This window comes from Umbelopsis ramanniana (genome assembly GCF_025399195.1).
Source record: "Umbelopsis ramanniana AG unplaced genomic scaffold K450scaffold_16, whole genome shotgun sequence".
NCBI classification, from domain to species: Eukaryota; Fungi; Mucoromycota; class Umbelopsidomycetes; order Umbelopsidales; family Umbelopsidaceae; genus Umbelopsis; species Umbelopsis ramanniana.
Window position 1 is genome coordinate 193,268 of NW_026252102.1, and position 14,004 is coordinate 207,271.

Genomic DNA, 14,004 nt, shown 5'->3' on the forward strand with positions numbered 1-14,004 from the left:
TTACAATGAAAGGAACATATAATAGAGAGCACCTGAAAAAAATTCATTTACTAATTGTAATGGTCCCACACATCTTTATCAGGCCACATGGGTTTGAACAATAACCTTCCACAGCAGTATCTATTCTCCATCATCACGAGAACGATGAACAAGAGACAGGTATAAATAAATACAATTTACTAAGGCTCCGCGCTGAATCCATGTTTGATTACACTGCTTGATTATTTTTGTGGGCATTGCGCCGTCGGCTGAGGTTCTCAATTTTCGGAAATTAGTGTCGGATGGAAAACATTGGTGCCATCCAGCAGGCCCCGCAGACAAAAAATGGTAAAGCAAAGTCTTCGGGATGGAGTGCCTGCCGATCCAAATTTCCGTCAAACAGGTACGTAAATAATGATATAAAAGAATACCAAATTGAATTCACTCAACTTCAGAAAAGATGCTTCTGGGTTCGTACACACTACTGTCGTCGCTGGCATTATGCCTTTTATCACAAGTGGAGGCATTTAACGGTAAGATGAGGCTATGTGGTACGCTCACAGCGCCAATGTATTTAACTCGACTTGCAACGTTTTAGCCAACGATGTCGACGATCGTGTGAAGCTGAACTTTCCTCAATGGTGTAACCAGCAAATCGCAACTTGTCCTTTAATCTGCCACGATGAGTTTAACCAAGGTGCTAGTCTAAACATTTGCGACACTGCTTCTCTAGCATATGAGTGCGTCTGCGCAGGAAACAAACGCCCTAACGTTGCCGAGTACACACAAACAATCCATTACTTTACATGCACCTATGACCAGCAAAGTTGCGTTCGCGCCTGCAGAATTGGAGATTCAAGCTGCATCATAGCCTGTGAGCAGAAGTACCAGTGCGGAGCAGCACACCCTCGTCATAACAATAGCACAATTCTTTACCCTCCTATGGAATCCGACGCGAAAGGAAACCCTTCGAATCGCCCTGACTCTCGTCTAGCTGAAAACTTGACTCCAATTGGCAATGGAGGCAAAACTTTCCTTTCTTCCTCAAGTTCAGTGCACGCGTACCAGGCTAAAGCAGCTGGACTAGCATTTGTAACTGTTGCCTCTCTCGCACTATTTCTCTGATTAATGACTGGTATAGATGTACACAACACTGTCGTCTCAATAAACTAGATTTTTTTAAGCAATCGATCTCATAATTGCTGGCAAACATTGGTATTTGTGAAAACGGAGAAAAGCAATTTTACTAAAAGCATGTTAATAAATACAATGTGATTTTATGGTACACTGAGGGTTTTTTGTACGCTATCAAGCATAAGCAACGTTTACTTCTTCGGGTTCTGTTGTAACTGTCAGCTTTTCTGAGATGGGGTTAGGGGTCAACAACTCTGACTCTGGTTCGAGTTGGCCATCCTGACCTACATCCATTTTTGCACGATCTATAGTCGATGTTTGATGCTCCGGGCTATCTTCAATTTTCGTTGTTGTTTCTGTCTCTGGTTCCTGGCCTACTTTCTCTTGATCACTTTCAATAGGCAATGTATATCTTGTTGGTCGTGGAGGAAACGGTGGTGGAGATGTTGGGCTCCGTAAATGATCATCTCCCATAACATCGACCGACTTTCCGGTTTGGCGGGGTCGTGGCGGAAATGGAGGAGGTGGACCTGTTGGGTATTCAACGTGCTCAAACATCGCTTTGTCGTCAACGGGAGAATCCACCATGCGTCTATCATACTCCATGTCAGAGTCGGAGTCGGAAGCATACTGCTTCTTCTGGTCATCGCTAGTTTGCTTGCCACCAAGCTGCCTGGTGCCTCGTTTAACCACTTGACGGGCAATACCACGAGCATCAAAGTACACCAGCATCTCCACAATATTTCCTGTAGCATGCAGAGTTCTGGCCGCAACGAATCCTGCATCCTCGCCATACTTTTTTCTAATGATATCAACCAGAGCCGATCTTGCCGAAGCACTGATAGTACCAGCAGCTACTCCTGTACTACTTAATACGGTGGCAATGGCCGTCAGAGCCGATTGGCCAAGCTTTTGCGCATGGTTAGGCTCTGACGGAGTAGATGGTGGTTGTGGTATATCCTTCATTTCCGGGTCCTTTGTCTGCTCATACATAAAATTGATTCCTTTAATTGCTGCCGAAATGGCTCGATCAAATGTTTTTGTTGCAGCTGCAATAAATTGCACACGGGTATGAGATATGGCATTTTACTTCTTTGCAAAAAATGTTCCCAATGACTTACCGGTGGTGACTTTTCCTGTTGCTGTACCAAACATTTCTAATGCAACTCTAGTATCTTGGGATATCTGGACTGGATGCTCTGCAGGTGTGATCGTCGTTTCCAACTCCCGCGTGCCACTAAAGAGAACAATGAGTGATACTGTACATGGATTAAGCATGGACACAGCTGTACTTACTTTTGGATCTTTATTGCCAATGCATTACTTCCCTTAATCATATTGTTTGCCAGCCAACCTGATCCCGTCACCAGGGCATCACCAGCTTTGTTCATTAAGACCACATTGTGAATTTTTCCTGGTTCCTTCTGGTTGATGGAGTCACCGGCAGGTATCAGTACATCGTAGTATTGATATTTGAACAAAAAAAAAAAGGTAACTTACTATTAAGTTGCTTTGAGAACCTTGGATGACGACGGGAGCTCTCTTGCCTATCTTCTGGTCCCACTCCTCGGCCAGTTCGTCGTTGGATTTGAAATCTGAGGATTCGGGAACCTCATTGATCTCCATTTCAACATTCTCGGCCACCACTCGAGTGACTTCGCCGTTGGTTGGATCAACTAATGCTAGAGTGTTTCGCATGATGACCATGAAAGGAGGGAATGTGGGATTCTTCAGAGAGCCCACATTTTTTTAATTCCCAATTTCATCACACTTGCCCAATGCATGTGACACCAGATAAAGTAGTGTTTTCTACCATTCATATCGCTTTGGCCTGATTCTTTGCAGCAGACGCAACAGCATCAGGTCAATTGATATACTGCTTCCATGTTTTGGTAGTGCGTTACGAAACTCTATGATCAATACCCTTTGATTTCAGTACAATTGCTCTTAATGAACTGTAAAGTATAAAAATTACGTCATTGGCGGATCGCCTAAAGTGAAGAGTCTTTTGTTTCGAATCTGTTCCATACGAACAGAAAGCAGATTCCGTTCCACAGATGATAGAGTTTGTCCCATTTGCGGCTGTCTGTTTGATATACGGCAAAATAGCGATGCAATACATCATGGGGGAAAAAGTGTTATAGTGTGTATTTAAACACGCTGTGGAATAGCAAATCACTCAGGAACTACAATGCGACTTAAGGAAAGGACATTACTGCAACGCGCCATGTGCCCAAGATTGATATCTGATAAAAGGTCATGATGACCATGATTATATTTTGAATGTATCATATACTACGTGTAATTTAATATTATGGTCCGAGATGTAAGGAAAGCCAGCTACCATTGTTCTCAAGGTTGACACATACAATCACATTCACTGACTGGACAGTGCTTATGAGTTCTAAACCAATCCAACATGTGTATAGCGTGACCTCCATGTCGGCAAGTTTGACACCATGTGAACCACAAGTCAAACCCAGCAGGATCCACTAGAACGAGGTGTTAGTATCAAACAGAGAGGAAAAGCAGAATTAAAGCAAATGAACATACTGCTTTGTGTATTGTTGGAGGCCATGGCTTGTCTAAGCGAGTCGGTGGGAGTTCCAAGATGTAGCATGCACAGAGCGCATCGAGGTAAAGGCTTTCGACAGCTTGGACATATCGTATACTAATGCAGACATCAATTACAGTGGGCTCAAGCTGGCTCAGTCTTTCAATCAAATGATAATTGCTTACCTTTTGTTTTCCAGCTCCGCGACCGCCCGATCCAGAATTGATGTTGGCTTGGACACTCATGCGCTTTCCATCCTTGTTACGTACATTTTGAACTACCAAACTGTGACCCAATGATTGCGCACAGTAATTGCATCGAACATAAACTTGTGGTGCGGCGATCTCACTCGAGTTCATACGCTTTCCACGCTCGATATCAAAATTGGCGCGATCATGCCACAGTTGCCATCGATCTAACAAGGACCGGTACCTGTGAAATACAATACAGCATTAGTAAAACCAGTTTTCGTTCAACGACACATGGAACCAAGACTTACTCCTCTACCCAATCCTCTACACGACGATCCCTGAAACGTTTAGGCATGACGTAGCTGAGAACTAAGCTTGCAGTTTGAATGTCTCCATAGCGATCGATAGCCTTTTCAAAAAGGTCTATACCTTTGGTTGTCAGACCAGTGACAACAACACCTTCGATGTCGCCTTCCTGAATGAGTTCCTCGGACGTCGCACTGATATAACTCGTCAGCTGAGAATAGATATATATAAAAGTCATAAGATACATTGTCGGTATTCATGTGGCATGCGGACGAAATAGTACCTCATCGTCTTCCAGGATTCTAAGTGCAACAGCCATACGCTCACACAATGGCAATTCTTTCATGTTCAATACTACGGACCAATCGTTGGAGGCAATATAGGCAAAAATCGCCTTGAGATAGGGTCGTCCAACCATATCCTCGCTAAGAGACTTGCACAGCTCCCGCCATGTTGGGTTCATATTCTCCCCGTTAGATTGGTATCCGGCCAATACCGCTGACATGAGTTTACGCTGTTGTTCTGAAATAAATAGAGTATGATAAGTCACGAATGTCGAAACTTGCAGGTGAAACGGGCATAGCCCTTTGTAACTTACCGTCAGCCGACCCAAGAGTGTTTCCACGTTGGCTGCTAAGTGCCTTGATAGCACGATCAGGCAATCCATTGAATAATGCCCACCCTGCCGCAGTGTCGTATTCTCCTGCTGACTCCAATCTATGACAACATCCAAAACGGTATTAGTTTGTCATATCGCGATGTTAATAAAGAGAAGACTAGCGTCATTACCGAATGAGCTCTGCCTCTAATTGATCAGCTGTAAATGCGAATCCGCAAATGGTAAGTGCCAAATGTCTCTGTTGCAGTCGAGCAGTTTGGACCATGTAGAGTTGGCTGTCAGTGCTCGGCGTTTGTGGTGGAGTGGTCGTTACAGGGGATGATCTTGTTTGATCCGAAGAAGCGTCGCTTGGCAGTCTCTGGCTTATTCGTTGGCGCAGTGGCGTTGGGGGTGAGTTTGTTGATGCACGCGGGGTGCTGGAGGGTGAAGAACGTCGATTGTGCGCTAAAGAAGTGTTACAAGAAGTATACCTTGACAGCAACAAGCTCAAATCTACTCACTTGGTCCCAGCCAAACACCGAGAACTCCTTGGAAACTATAGTCGACGTTTCCAATCTGAGCTTTACCATGAGAAAGTGTTTCCGCACCTATGAAGTTACATAAGTACAAGGTCACCATAGTGGTACATTCAATAGCCTGTTTACATACGATACATCCAACGCCAAAGTTCTCGCAATTTCACGTCACGATCAATTATATCCAAGTTTTTACGGCACTACGATGGCATACATAGAAATCAGTATTGTCCAAATTTCGTCTTGTAAATCAAGCTCTGTATCTTACATTCATGGAGTATCCTTCAGCAACGCGCTTACGCATCAGCACAGAGATATCGCGATCCAACGCAGCTGACAGTGCTGGATCCTTATTAAACCGAATCTCTGCGAGTGGCATGACCTTGGGTCCATTAGCCAAAGAAAGACTTCTGCCAGTTTCATCTCTGTCCATACTGATATGAAGCTTTTCAAAAGCTGTTGATACCGAGGATTGATTTATGCCAAATGCATGCAATTTCTTAATGTTGTCTTGTTGTTGTTCCTTGTCTAATACTTGAGAAGGTCGTTGTTGAGGGCTGTATTCCGTCATTCCCATGCCTTCGGTTGCTAATATTCCTCCTTTAGGTTCCCAAGTCATATTAGGAACTTGCTGAACCTTCAGTGTGTCAAACACCCCGTCTTTCGTAAGGGTAAGCAGTCCTTGCACGGAGGAGTGAGCGCGAGCAAAGTAATGACTTGCTTTTGGTATAAAGGAAAAGGATGCTAATGCCTTGGTACTAGGTTTGGCTACAAAAATTGCAGATATTTAGTCAATAGTGTGCTGTTTTGGTTTAACTGCTTCCCATGAGTACTCACTGCGGCGACTTCTCCAAAGTAAAGGAATGCTGATATCCTCGTCTGTGCTGGCGTTATGTGGTATTCCATAAGTCGATACAGGAGGTTCTGTATCTACCGCGGATGGCACATTTGCGGTGGCTGTTGTCATTTCAAATGGTGAAGCAGATCGTTGCAGTTGCATCTTTGCAGGCGAGACTGTTGAGCTCGTCTCTTGTAAATCCCATAAATCAACTGCGTTAGCGTCTCTTGATAAAGATGCTAATAATCCTCTCTTTGATGGTGCAAACAAAATTCGAGATAGAGGCGTTCTAGAGCCAGATGAGTGATCAACATTGATACTTAAAACAGCATCGTCCGGTTTTCTGATGTCCCAAAGCTTTATAACACCGTCTTCCGTATAAGATGCGATGCGATGAGTGTGGTATGGATCAGTTGTCAAACCGTACACTGCCTTGTCTTGGATGGATAATGGCATAGATGTAGCATCCACTAATGCGCCAAAAAAAAAAATTGAATTGAAGTCCATTGTCAGTAAGACTTGAACAGAGCAGTAGCAGAATATATTTATACTTACATCGTGTGTCATAAAGTCTCAACCATTTTCCTCCCATTCCAGCAATAAGCAATGGTGCGGAGGTCTCACTCAACCATGCACAAGAAGTAATGGCTTCAGCAGATCCATATTGCTGCATCAATTTCTGCTCTCCGGGTTTTGTACTAAAATGAGGTGTATTAGTCACTGAACTATGCTTGACTGTTGGAAGCTTATAACTAACCTTTTAGTAGGAATGTTCATGTTGGAAAATACACCAGATGTTTGTGCGAGGCGTTCTTTAATATCCACGCAAGCGAGGGCACAATGGTTATGAGTTTTACATTTCTTATTTGCACTTCACACATGACGTTCGCATAATGCAAGCTTACCGTTTGCATCAAATGCCCCAGGTCCATTTGGTTTCCATGTATTCACGACCTGAGAGAATTGTCCGACATCCCCAGTGGCAAGCGGTGTCATAGTACCCGGAGTACGAGACTCATCTAAGGTAGTTGCTTGCGAAACATCCCATACCATCAGACATGACTCGTTTCGAGCTTTATCAAGGCCCACAGCAAGAAGATTAGGATGAGTGGAAGAAAATTTGACCACATTACATGCACGAGAGGACTTGACAGGTAAGACTGGATACTGCTGTTGAGCTGACATCTGTGGTGAACTAGCCGGAATTGGCGTACGAGCGACTCCTCGGCGCGGTGATATCATGGTATCTCCTTGAGCCCAAGGTCTCGGAGACTGATCAATATCTGTATGTTCATTCATTCTCACCAAAACTGTTCGACCAGTTGTCATGCCTACAGCTACGAGGTCATTGCAACCAGGATCGGGTGACCAATCAGCACACTATACTCAAAGGTTACTTGAAACGTCTGGAAACTTATCATCAATAAATTTGAGCTTACCATCATCAACGTTATATTAGGTATGGGTATAGACGATATGAGTTGTGTTCTTGCGGGAACTCCATCTTCCTGCAACCGGAAGTATTGTTGAGAAGCAGGCACGAAATGGTTTACCAATGCGCGAATTTTACCTCTGGCAACCATTCATATAACTTGAGTTCTGAACTTCCCACAAGGAACTGGTTGTAGCCCTCGTGTGGTGACCATATTAGATATCGAGCCGTTGTCATCGAGTCTGAAGGAATCCAACACGTTCGGAGCTGGAGGGAAAATCACAACCGATTTCGCAGAAACCCCACAGTAGAAGCAGTCACCGTCGTCCCCATGCGGCAGTTCCTGCTCCTCTCCAAGTCGTTCGTCATCAACTTCCAGTCAGCAACGGTTTCCATTTTGTACATTTTCCAAGAAGTATGGCCGACGCCTTTATTGAGAGTTTGATCAGTAATGCGTCTGGATCCATGGGATCGCCAGCAACGTCATTGGATCGTCAAGAACTGGATGCACTACTAGATGCCATTGATCGCAAAACGGATTCTTTGGAACACATGCTCTTTGACACCGTCAAAAGCTCCTCCAATATCTTCCTCAACTCCTGGAATAATGCCCATTCGACAAAATCCGAAGTTGAAGTGTTACTACAGGATTTAGAGTCTCTCCAACGCGAAGTATACAACGATGAAGACGGCATCCAAATAGTAGTGAAGTCATCGCTTGCAGAATATAACACTATCGTGGATAAAGTAGCAAGCAACCAAAACGTGATTGATTCACTAGAACTTTTGGTACCTATCGTCAACCAGCTAAAATCAGTCGAGTCCCAATTGCGAGCCGGCCACCTCATCCAGACACAAAAGCAACTTGAGGAACTCGAAACCACAGTCGCTGAACGATTTGGTAGCGGACAATGGAATCGAGTCAATGCAGCTCACGTCATTCGAAAGCAAATGCAGACCGTAAGGACGCACTTGCTGGAAGCGCTAGAAAATTGCATAAAGAAGAATGTAACGCTCAGTATTCAACCTCGGTCAGTCGACGAACCTTCAGCTGCCATTGACACCATTCAAATGAAGGTCAACTATCAGTTTAAGTCACTAGATGATTCTGGGACTGAATCTGACCTGGCGATAACTCTTTCGCAAGTCTTCACCTGCATATCGGATTTAGGCTCTCTAGAGTCGTATATGGCGCCTCTCAAAAAGAATGTATATCGTAATGTCATTGTACCTTTACTAGAAGCACCAGATCGCGATTGGGTAGTTCAGGTTCACCAGGATAGCATTGGAAGCGCAACGTTGGATATCAAGGCAAACCGAGCCAAAGGCGAAAGTGGTGACGAAGATGAAGTAGATCCACTTCGCTCTGTTCAAAACGCTAATACCGTATTCGATTTCTTCTACAATTATATGTTTGGACAAAGCGTTCAACCTAAAGAACAAAACTTATTATTTGGAAACTTGATAGTTCCGGACACTTTTGAGCTATTGAAAAAGTACACACTACAGCCATCCATTCCATCTACTACACCAAAACTAAACAGCTATACGGAGATCGCAAACAGTGTTCGAACGTTGGAGGATAAGTTGATACAATACAATTTTATGGCAAATAAGGACACTGCTTCGCTCAGCCAGTTTGTCAACAACATTGATCGTTACTTTTCACTAAAGCTCAAAGGAAAGATTCTGGTCAATGCTCGCAGAGTTATGCTACGAAAGATCTACGATGCAGAACCTGCCGACGATTTAGGAGATGGGTCACAGAGTACTTTTGTTACGCAAACACCAAGATTATTGCTGGTCCTTATTCAAGATACTATTGATACAGCCCAGCAGATTGCAGAGCAGCATCCAACATCTTCCGCCGAACTTTGGAACGCTATCAATGAATTGGTCGATATGTATCGAGCGCTTATGCCTACTTTCCATGGCGAAGCTTACACCAGCGACTATAGTACGGCGATGCTGTTCAGGAATGATTGCTATTGGTTAGCATCGCATCTTACCAAATCGCAAAGTGTGAATGCAACAAACTCGCAACCATTGGAAATATCAGCACAGAAGCTTCGACAGCTTGGCGGTATATGGTACGAACTGACGGTTAGACGCATTGTGTCACAAGTCAATCATGTTCTTGATCGCACGGAAGGATTCCGCAATGTTACTCCAGATCCAAGAATGGCGGAAAGAACCGGCCAAGCAGTGACTGACGCTGTGGACTTGACTTTGCGCTTTTCTGCCATGATTCAAGGCGTACTAAGTGACGACTTGTTCATCCAAACCATTACATTGATCTCCGATGAAATCATTCATAGATTGATATCAGACATTGAAGAGATGCATGACATAGGAGATGAGGAGTCCCATATCATTGCAAGGTGTTTGAACAGCATCATGAGCCTCATTGATGCCTTTTCGAGACCCGGCCAACCAGATGCCACGGATTCCTTCGTAGCAAGTCATGTCAAGGATTGGAAGAAATTCTGGACGTTACGGACTATGCTCGAAATGAGCTTCAGAGACATCATGGAATTATTCCGCAACGGCGAGCTACAATCTTTTGAGACGAAGGAGCTCTGTGACTTCTTATGCTCCCTATTCGCTGATACAGAACTTCGCACCACCAACTTGCAAGAGATCCAACGGGGATACCAACCACAGAAGCATATCACGTCATTTAACCAACCACCGGCTTCTTCTCACAGCAATTTGCATCCAAGTAATCAATTACAAAGTAAGACGGCATGGGAGCCATTCGATGATACGACAATGCAAGATCAAGCTGAAGATGATGGTGGATGGGAACCATTCGATGACCATGCAGCGTCCGATAATGAAGGATGGGAGCCTTTCGATGAACAACCGAACCCCAAACAAGCGCCTGATGATCACGTTGTTGAAAATACTGGTTCTGATGTAGGAAAGCGTTCGTCTGATCAACAATTAGGCACTGCATATACACAAACAGAGGGATGGAACTTGTCAGACCAAGAACAAGATGGTGACCATGCATCTAACGATGGATGGAATTTGTCTGATCAGGAAGAAGAACCATATGTTGCACCTACCGAAGAGCCAGAGTTGCACAATCAGCAACATGAAGTCGATGATGCTCCTCCAGCTGAAGAATGGAAAACGTCTGAAAGTAAAGCAGAAATGGATCAAGCATCCAATGAAGAACTGGAGCTACCCGAAGATTCACAAGCAGAAGGCTGGAACTTATCAGACAACGACGAAGAGTTGGAATATACTTCTAATGAAGGATTGATCTTACCTGATCAGCCACAAGCAGCTGATGACACACATAAAGAAGAGTGGAATACGTCAGACCATGAACAAGAATTGGACGATGCATCGAACGATGGATTGATCCTGCCTAGCCAACAACAATCAAGTGCTGATGTACCAACAGAAGGGTGGAATATGTCCGACCATGAAGAGGAAGTAGAAGATGCACCTGCAGAAGGATGGGACTTGTCAGACCAGGAGCAAGAAACGCATCATTCACCACCTGCAGGCCAATGGGAGCCATATGATGCACATATCGATAAGCAGGCAAGGATAGATGCAAACGATGCTCATCTGAAGAGAATACCGGCGGTTGAAGCTGCTTCACAGCCTCATCACCAAGAAGATGAATCTTTATGGGAACCTATGGATGATCCAAACTCAGAAGATCCAAACCACGAAGGTAAGCAGACCAGAGGAAATGACATTGAACTACCCTTTGACCGTATGACTCTAACTGCATGTTTTGTTTTCAATGAAGGCTGGGAAGCTTTTGATGACGAAGTGGCGATAGATACTGAACCCCTTCATACATCCAATAATCAGATAATTGACTCAAGGCACCATAACGAATCACCATTCGCAAGTGTGCTAGATCAACTAAGTGACAAGCCAGCGCCGCCAAAACGGACCGATTCAAATGAAGACAATAAGCGGGGAGATTCGTTTGCTAACTTGTTCGGCGAGATGACTGGAAGAGCCTCGTCTCCCAAGCAAGACCATCAAATCCCTAGATTTGGATCCCCATCGATCGAGAGCTCATTCAGTAGTCTCTTTGGTAACATCATCGGAGCGACCCCGTCACCAAAGCCTGAGCAACAAACAGCGAAGCAATCATCGTCTGGACTCGGGCTGCCTTCTTTGGATGCTTTTGGATATGCCTCCAACCGAATTGCAGGCGAGTTCACTAATGTTGTTGGTAGTATGATCGGAGCTAGCTCTCGGCCAGCGCAGACCCACAACGCTGCATCGCCAGACAGACCTTCAACACCACTCCACTTTGAGTCAGACAGTAGTAAACCTGTGCTAGACCATCCAAAGCCTAAAAGCAAACTCGACTTTGTACCACAAAATACGGGTGACGAACAGGCTGGTGAAGAAGAAGGTGGTTGGGAGGACTGGTGAAAGATAGCACACACTTAATATATAGCTACAATATATACCATTCATAAACAGATATTATCCCAAAATTATTCAGTCAAAGAGTAAGATGCTTTATCTTTTTCCAATTGAAATTACAGCATGGGGGTTATGTACAACAAGTTATCTTTTTTTTTGGCTTTCTTTTTTACTTTGCAAGATCACGCACTATTTTCTTTGCTTTCCTTTCATCTTGGCTGAGCAATTATCGCAATACCATTTACCCTTGGGCACAGTTTTGAGGTTTACACATGCCAAATGGAACCATTCAATTTCGCACTGCGAACATCAATAAATTAGCAAAAAGCGTGTCAGTAGGCGGAAATATACCAAGATACCTACATCATCATTATCGCAAGCAACCATCTCGCCGTAAGATACTTGTTGACAGTAGCAGTAGAGAGGCTCGTTGGGATCAATAGGCATGTCTGCCACAGAAGAGACACTACAAAAAGGCAGAGTCGAGTCAGTAAAAAGTCGAGTAAGAAGAGTAGAGCAGCGTAGCGTAAAGAAAAGATGACTAACGCTTTTGCTTTTCCAGAACCGTTTCGTCCAGCAGCAGAAAATGCGCCTTTTGCTCTATCCTTGTCAGAACGGATGGCTTTCAAAACACCGTCCTTCGGAGTCTGTGCTCTCGGAGGTGGAGTTCCTTCACCTTTGCCAGTTCTGCGTTCTAAACAAAAAGTACGGAGATCAGCAAGCTGTATGCAAATATCAGGTACAATGGATTCCACTTACTCTTATTTGCAGAACTATCAGCTGGAAAAACGTAACAGACGTGCCAAATCAGGATATATGCCCGTTGGAAGTTATGAAATTTCAGTTATTTCACTTACCGTGTGCTGAACGTTTATCACTCTTCCTACCGGCATCTTTCCTAGAGTTCTTTTCGTGATGAAGATCATCTTTGCCTCTCCCTGATATTGATATTCCTTGTGGTGCCACTCGGCCTAGACCTGACATTTGCTCATCCTCAAATTTCTGTAAATCAGTGTCTAAGCGACTGCAATGGCGATCTACCTAAAAGAGTGAGAGAGAGACAGGAACATGAGGAATTTGTTCAAAAGGAGATGTACAAGGCTGGCCAGGCGGCGAAAATCTTACAGTATCAAATGTGGTTTTAGCTAAAGACACTTTCTCTTCCCCTCGCTTTAAGCTGTCGCTTAGTAACGTGCCGATTTTCTTCAGTGCGAGAACTCGTTCGTCTGGTGTCATTTGTTTTACATTGTCGATGAAATCTATTGATTCCGAGGCAACGGATTCCATCAAATCTATCATAAACTACAGTCAGTAGCGAGTAGTGACTTTGTTCAAGCATGCAGGTGAAGCTTACCTTGTGCGTAGCCATCTAGTTCACGCATCAGCGTGAAATTCCTCTGTAGCTCCAGGGGCAAGGCTTCTAGAGCTTGAAAGGTGTCAGTTGAGGTTTAGCGAAAGAGCTGGCATGCGCAAATGACTTATTCCCTACTGTCAATGTAATCGTCAAGGTATACTAAGCTATCAATGTGTTTCATAGTATGTAATCCCGGCTTCATGAGAAGAGCAAAAGTGAAAAATTGGGGGAGTTGCTGCAACAAAAGTTGGAAATGTGTTTCGGAGTTGGTAATCAGGAAACTCGGTTTGCGAGTCACTCTCCTTTACAATCCGCTTCTTGTGGCAAAATCTATTTCACTTGGCAACAGCGTCCTGCGATCATTCGTATATTTACGTCCTCGTACTAAAACGCGTTCCAATAATAGTAGGCGAAAGTACTTTCGTAGCTCCGTCTATAAAGTCAAATGCTAGAGCAACCATAGGTGCTGCTTCCGGAGCTGGAATGATAGAGGACATACACAATTTGTTCATGGAACCTATCAATCCATTCAACTCTTGCAACTTTTTACGATAAATCAAAAAGAAGCAATATGCAGAAGTATAAACGATTCCCTCAACACTACCGCTATCTCCTCCTTTGTTTACCTACTTAGCTTTATTCCTATGTTTCCAATTGGAGAAATCACCAGTA

At 44.1% G+C, this 14,004-nt stretch overlaps 4 protein-coding genes across 4 annotated transcripts; 2 read left to right on the forward strand and 2 right to left on the reverse strand.

The window, feature by feature from the left end:
• Positions 1–324: 324 nt before the first annotated feature.
• Positions 325–1,104, forward strand: K450DRAFT_286321 (uncharacterized protein; the record flags this gene model as incomplete). The annotated part of the gene is made up of 3 exons (XM_051593531.1): positions 325–382; positions 435–512; positions 578–1,104. 3 exons carry the CDS (start codon positions 325–327, stop codon positions 1,102–1,104), a joined length of 663 nt encoding a protein of 220 aa, XP_051446209.1.
• A 2,248-nt stretch (positions 1,105–3,352) lies between these two features.
• On the reverse strand, positions 3,353–7,823 carry K450DRAFT_233621 (uncharacterized protein). Its single transcript, XM_051587786.1, has 16 exons — positions 7,707–7,823; positions 7,576–7,644; positions 7,042–7,516; positions 6,894–6,948; positions 6,692–6,834; positions 6,136–6,606; positions 5,567–6,066; positions 5,432–5,498; positions 5,284–5,370; positions 4,954–5,227; positions 4,763–4,881; positions 4,448–4,686; positions 4,167–4,375; positions 3,853–4,099; positions 3,667–3,784; positions 3,353–3,605 (listed from the first exon to the last, which is right to left on the reverse strand). The coding sequence occupies exons 1-16, from the start codon at positions 7,803–7,805 to the stop codon at positions 3,466–3,468; spliced, it is 3,312 nt and encodes a 1,103-aa protein (XP_051446210.1). The 5' UTR covers positions 7,806–7,823; the 3' UTR covers positions 3,353–3,465.
• Positions 7,824–7,908: 85 nt separating this feature from the next.
• K450DRAFT_233627 (uncharacterized protein) lies at positions 7,909–12,222 on the forward strand. Its single transcript, XM_051587787.1, has one exon. It carries the CDS (start codon positions 7,986–7,988, stop codon positions 11,982–11,984), a length of 3,999 nt encoding a protein of 1,332 aa, XP_051446211.1. The 5' UTR covers positions 7,909–7,985; the 3' UTR covers positions 11,985–12,222.
• K450DRAFT_233630 (uncharacterized protein) lies at positions 12,076–13,538 on the reverse strand. The gene is made up of 7 exons (XM_051587788.1): positions 13,468–13,538; positions 13,333–13,404; positions 13,104–13,270; positions 12,836–13,019; positions 12,525–12,672; positions 12,342–12,444; positions 12,076–12,278 (listed from the first exon to the last, which is right to left on the reverse strand). The coding sequence occupies exons 1-7, from the start codon at positions 13,532–13,534 to the stop codon at positions 12,168–12,170; spliced, it is 852 nt and encodes a 283-aa protein (XP_051446212.1). The 5' UTR covers positions 13,535–13,538; the 3' UTR covers positions 12,076–12,167.
• Positions 13,539–14,004: the final 466 nt, after the last annotated feature.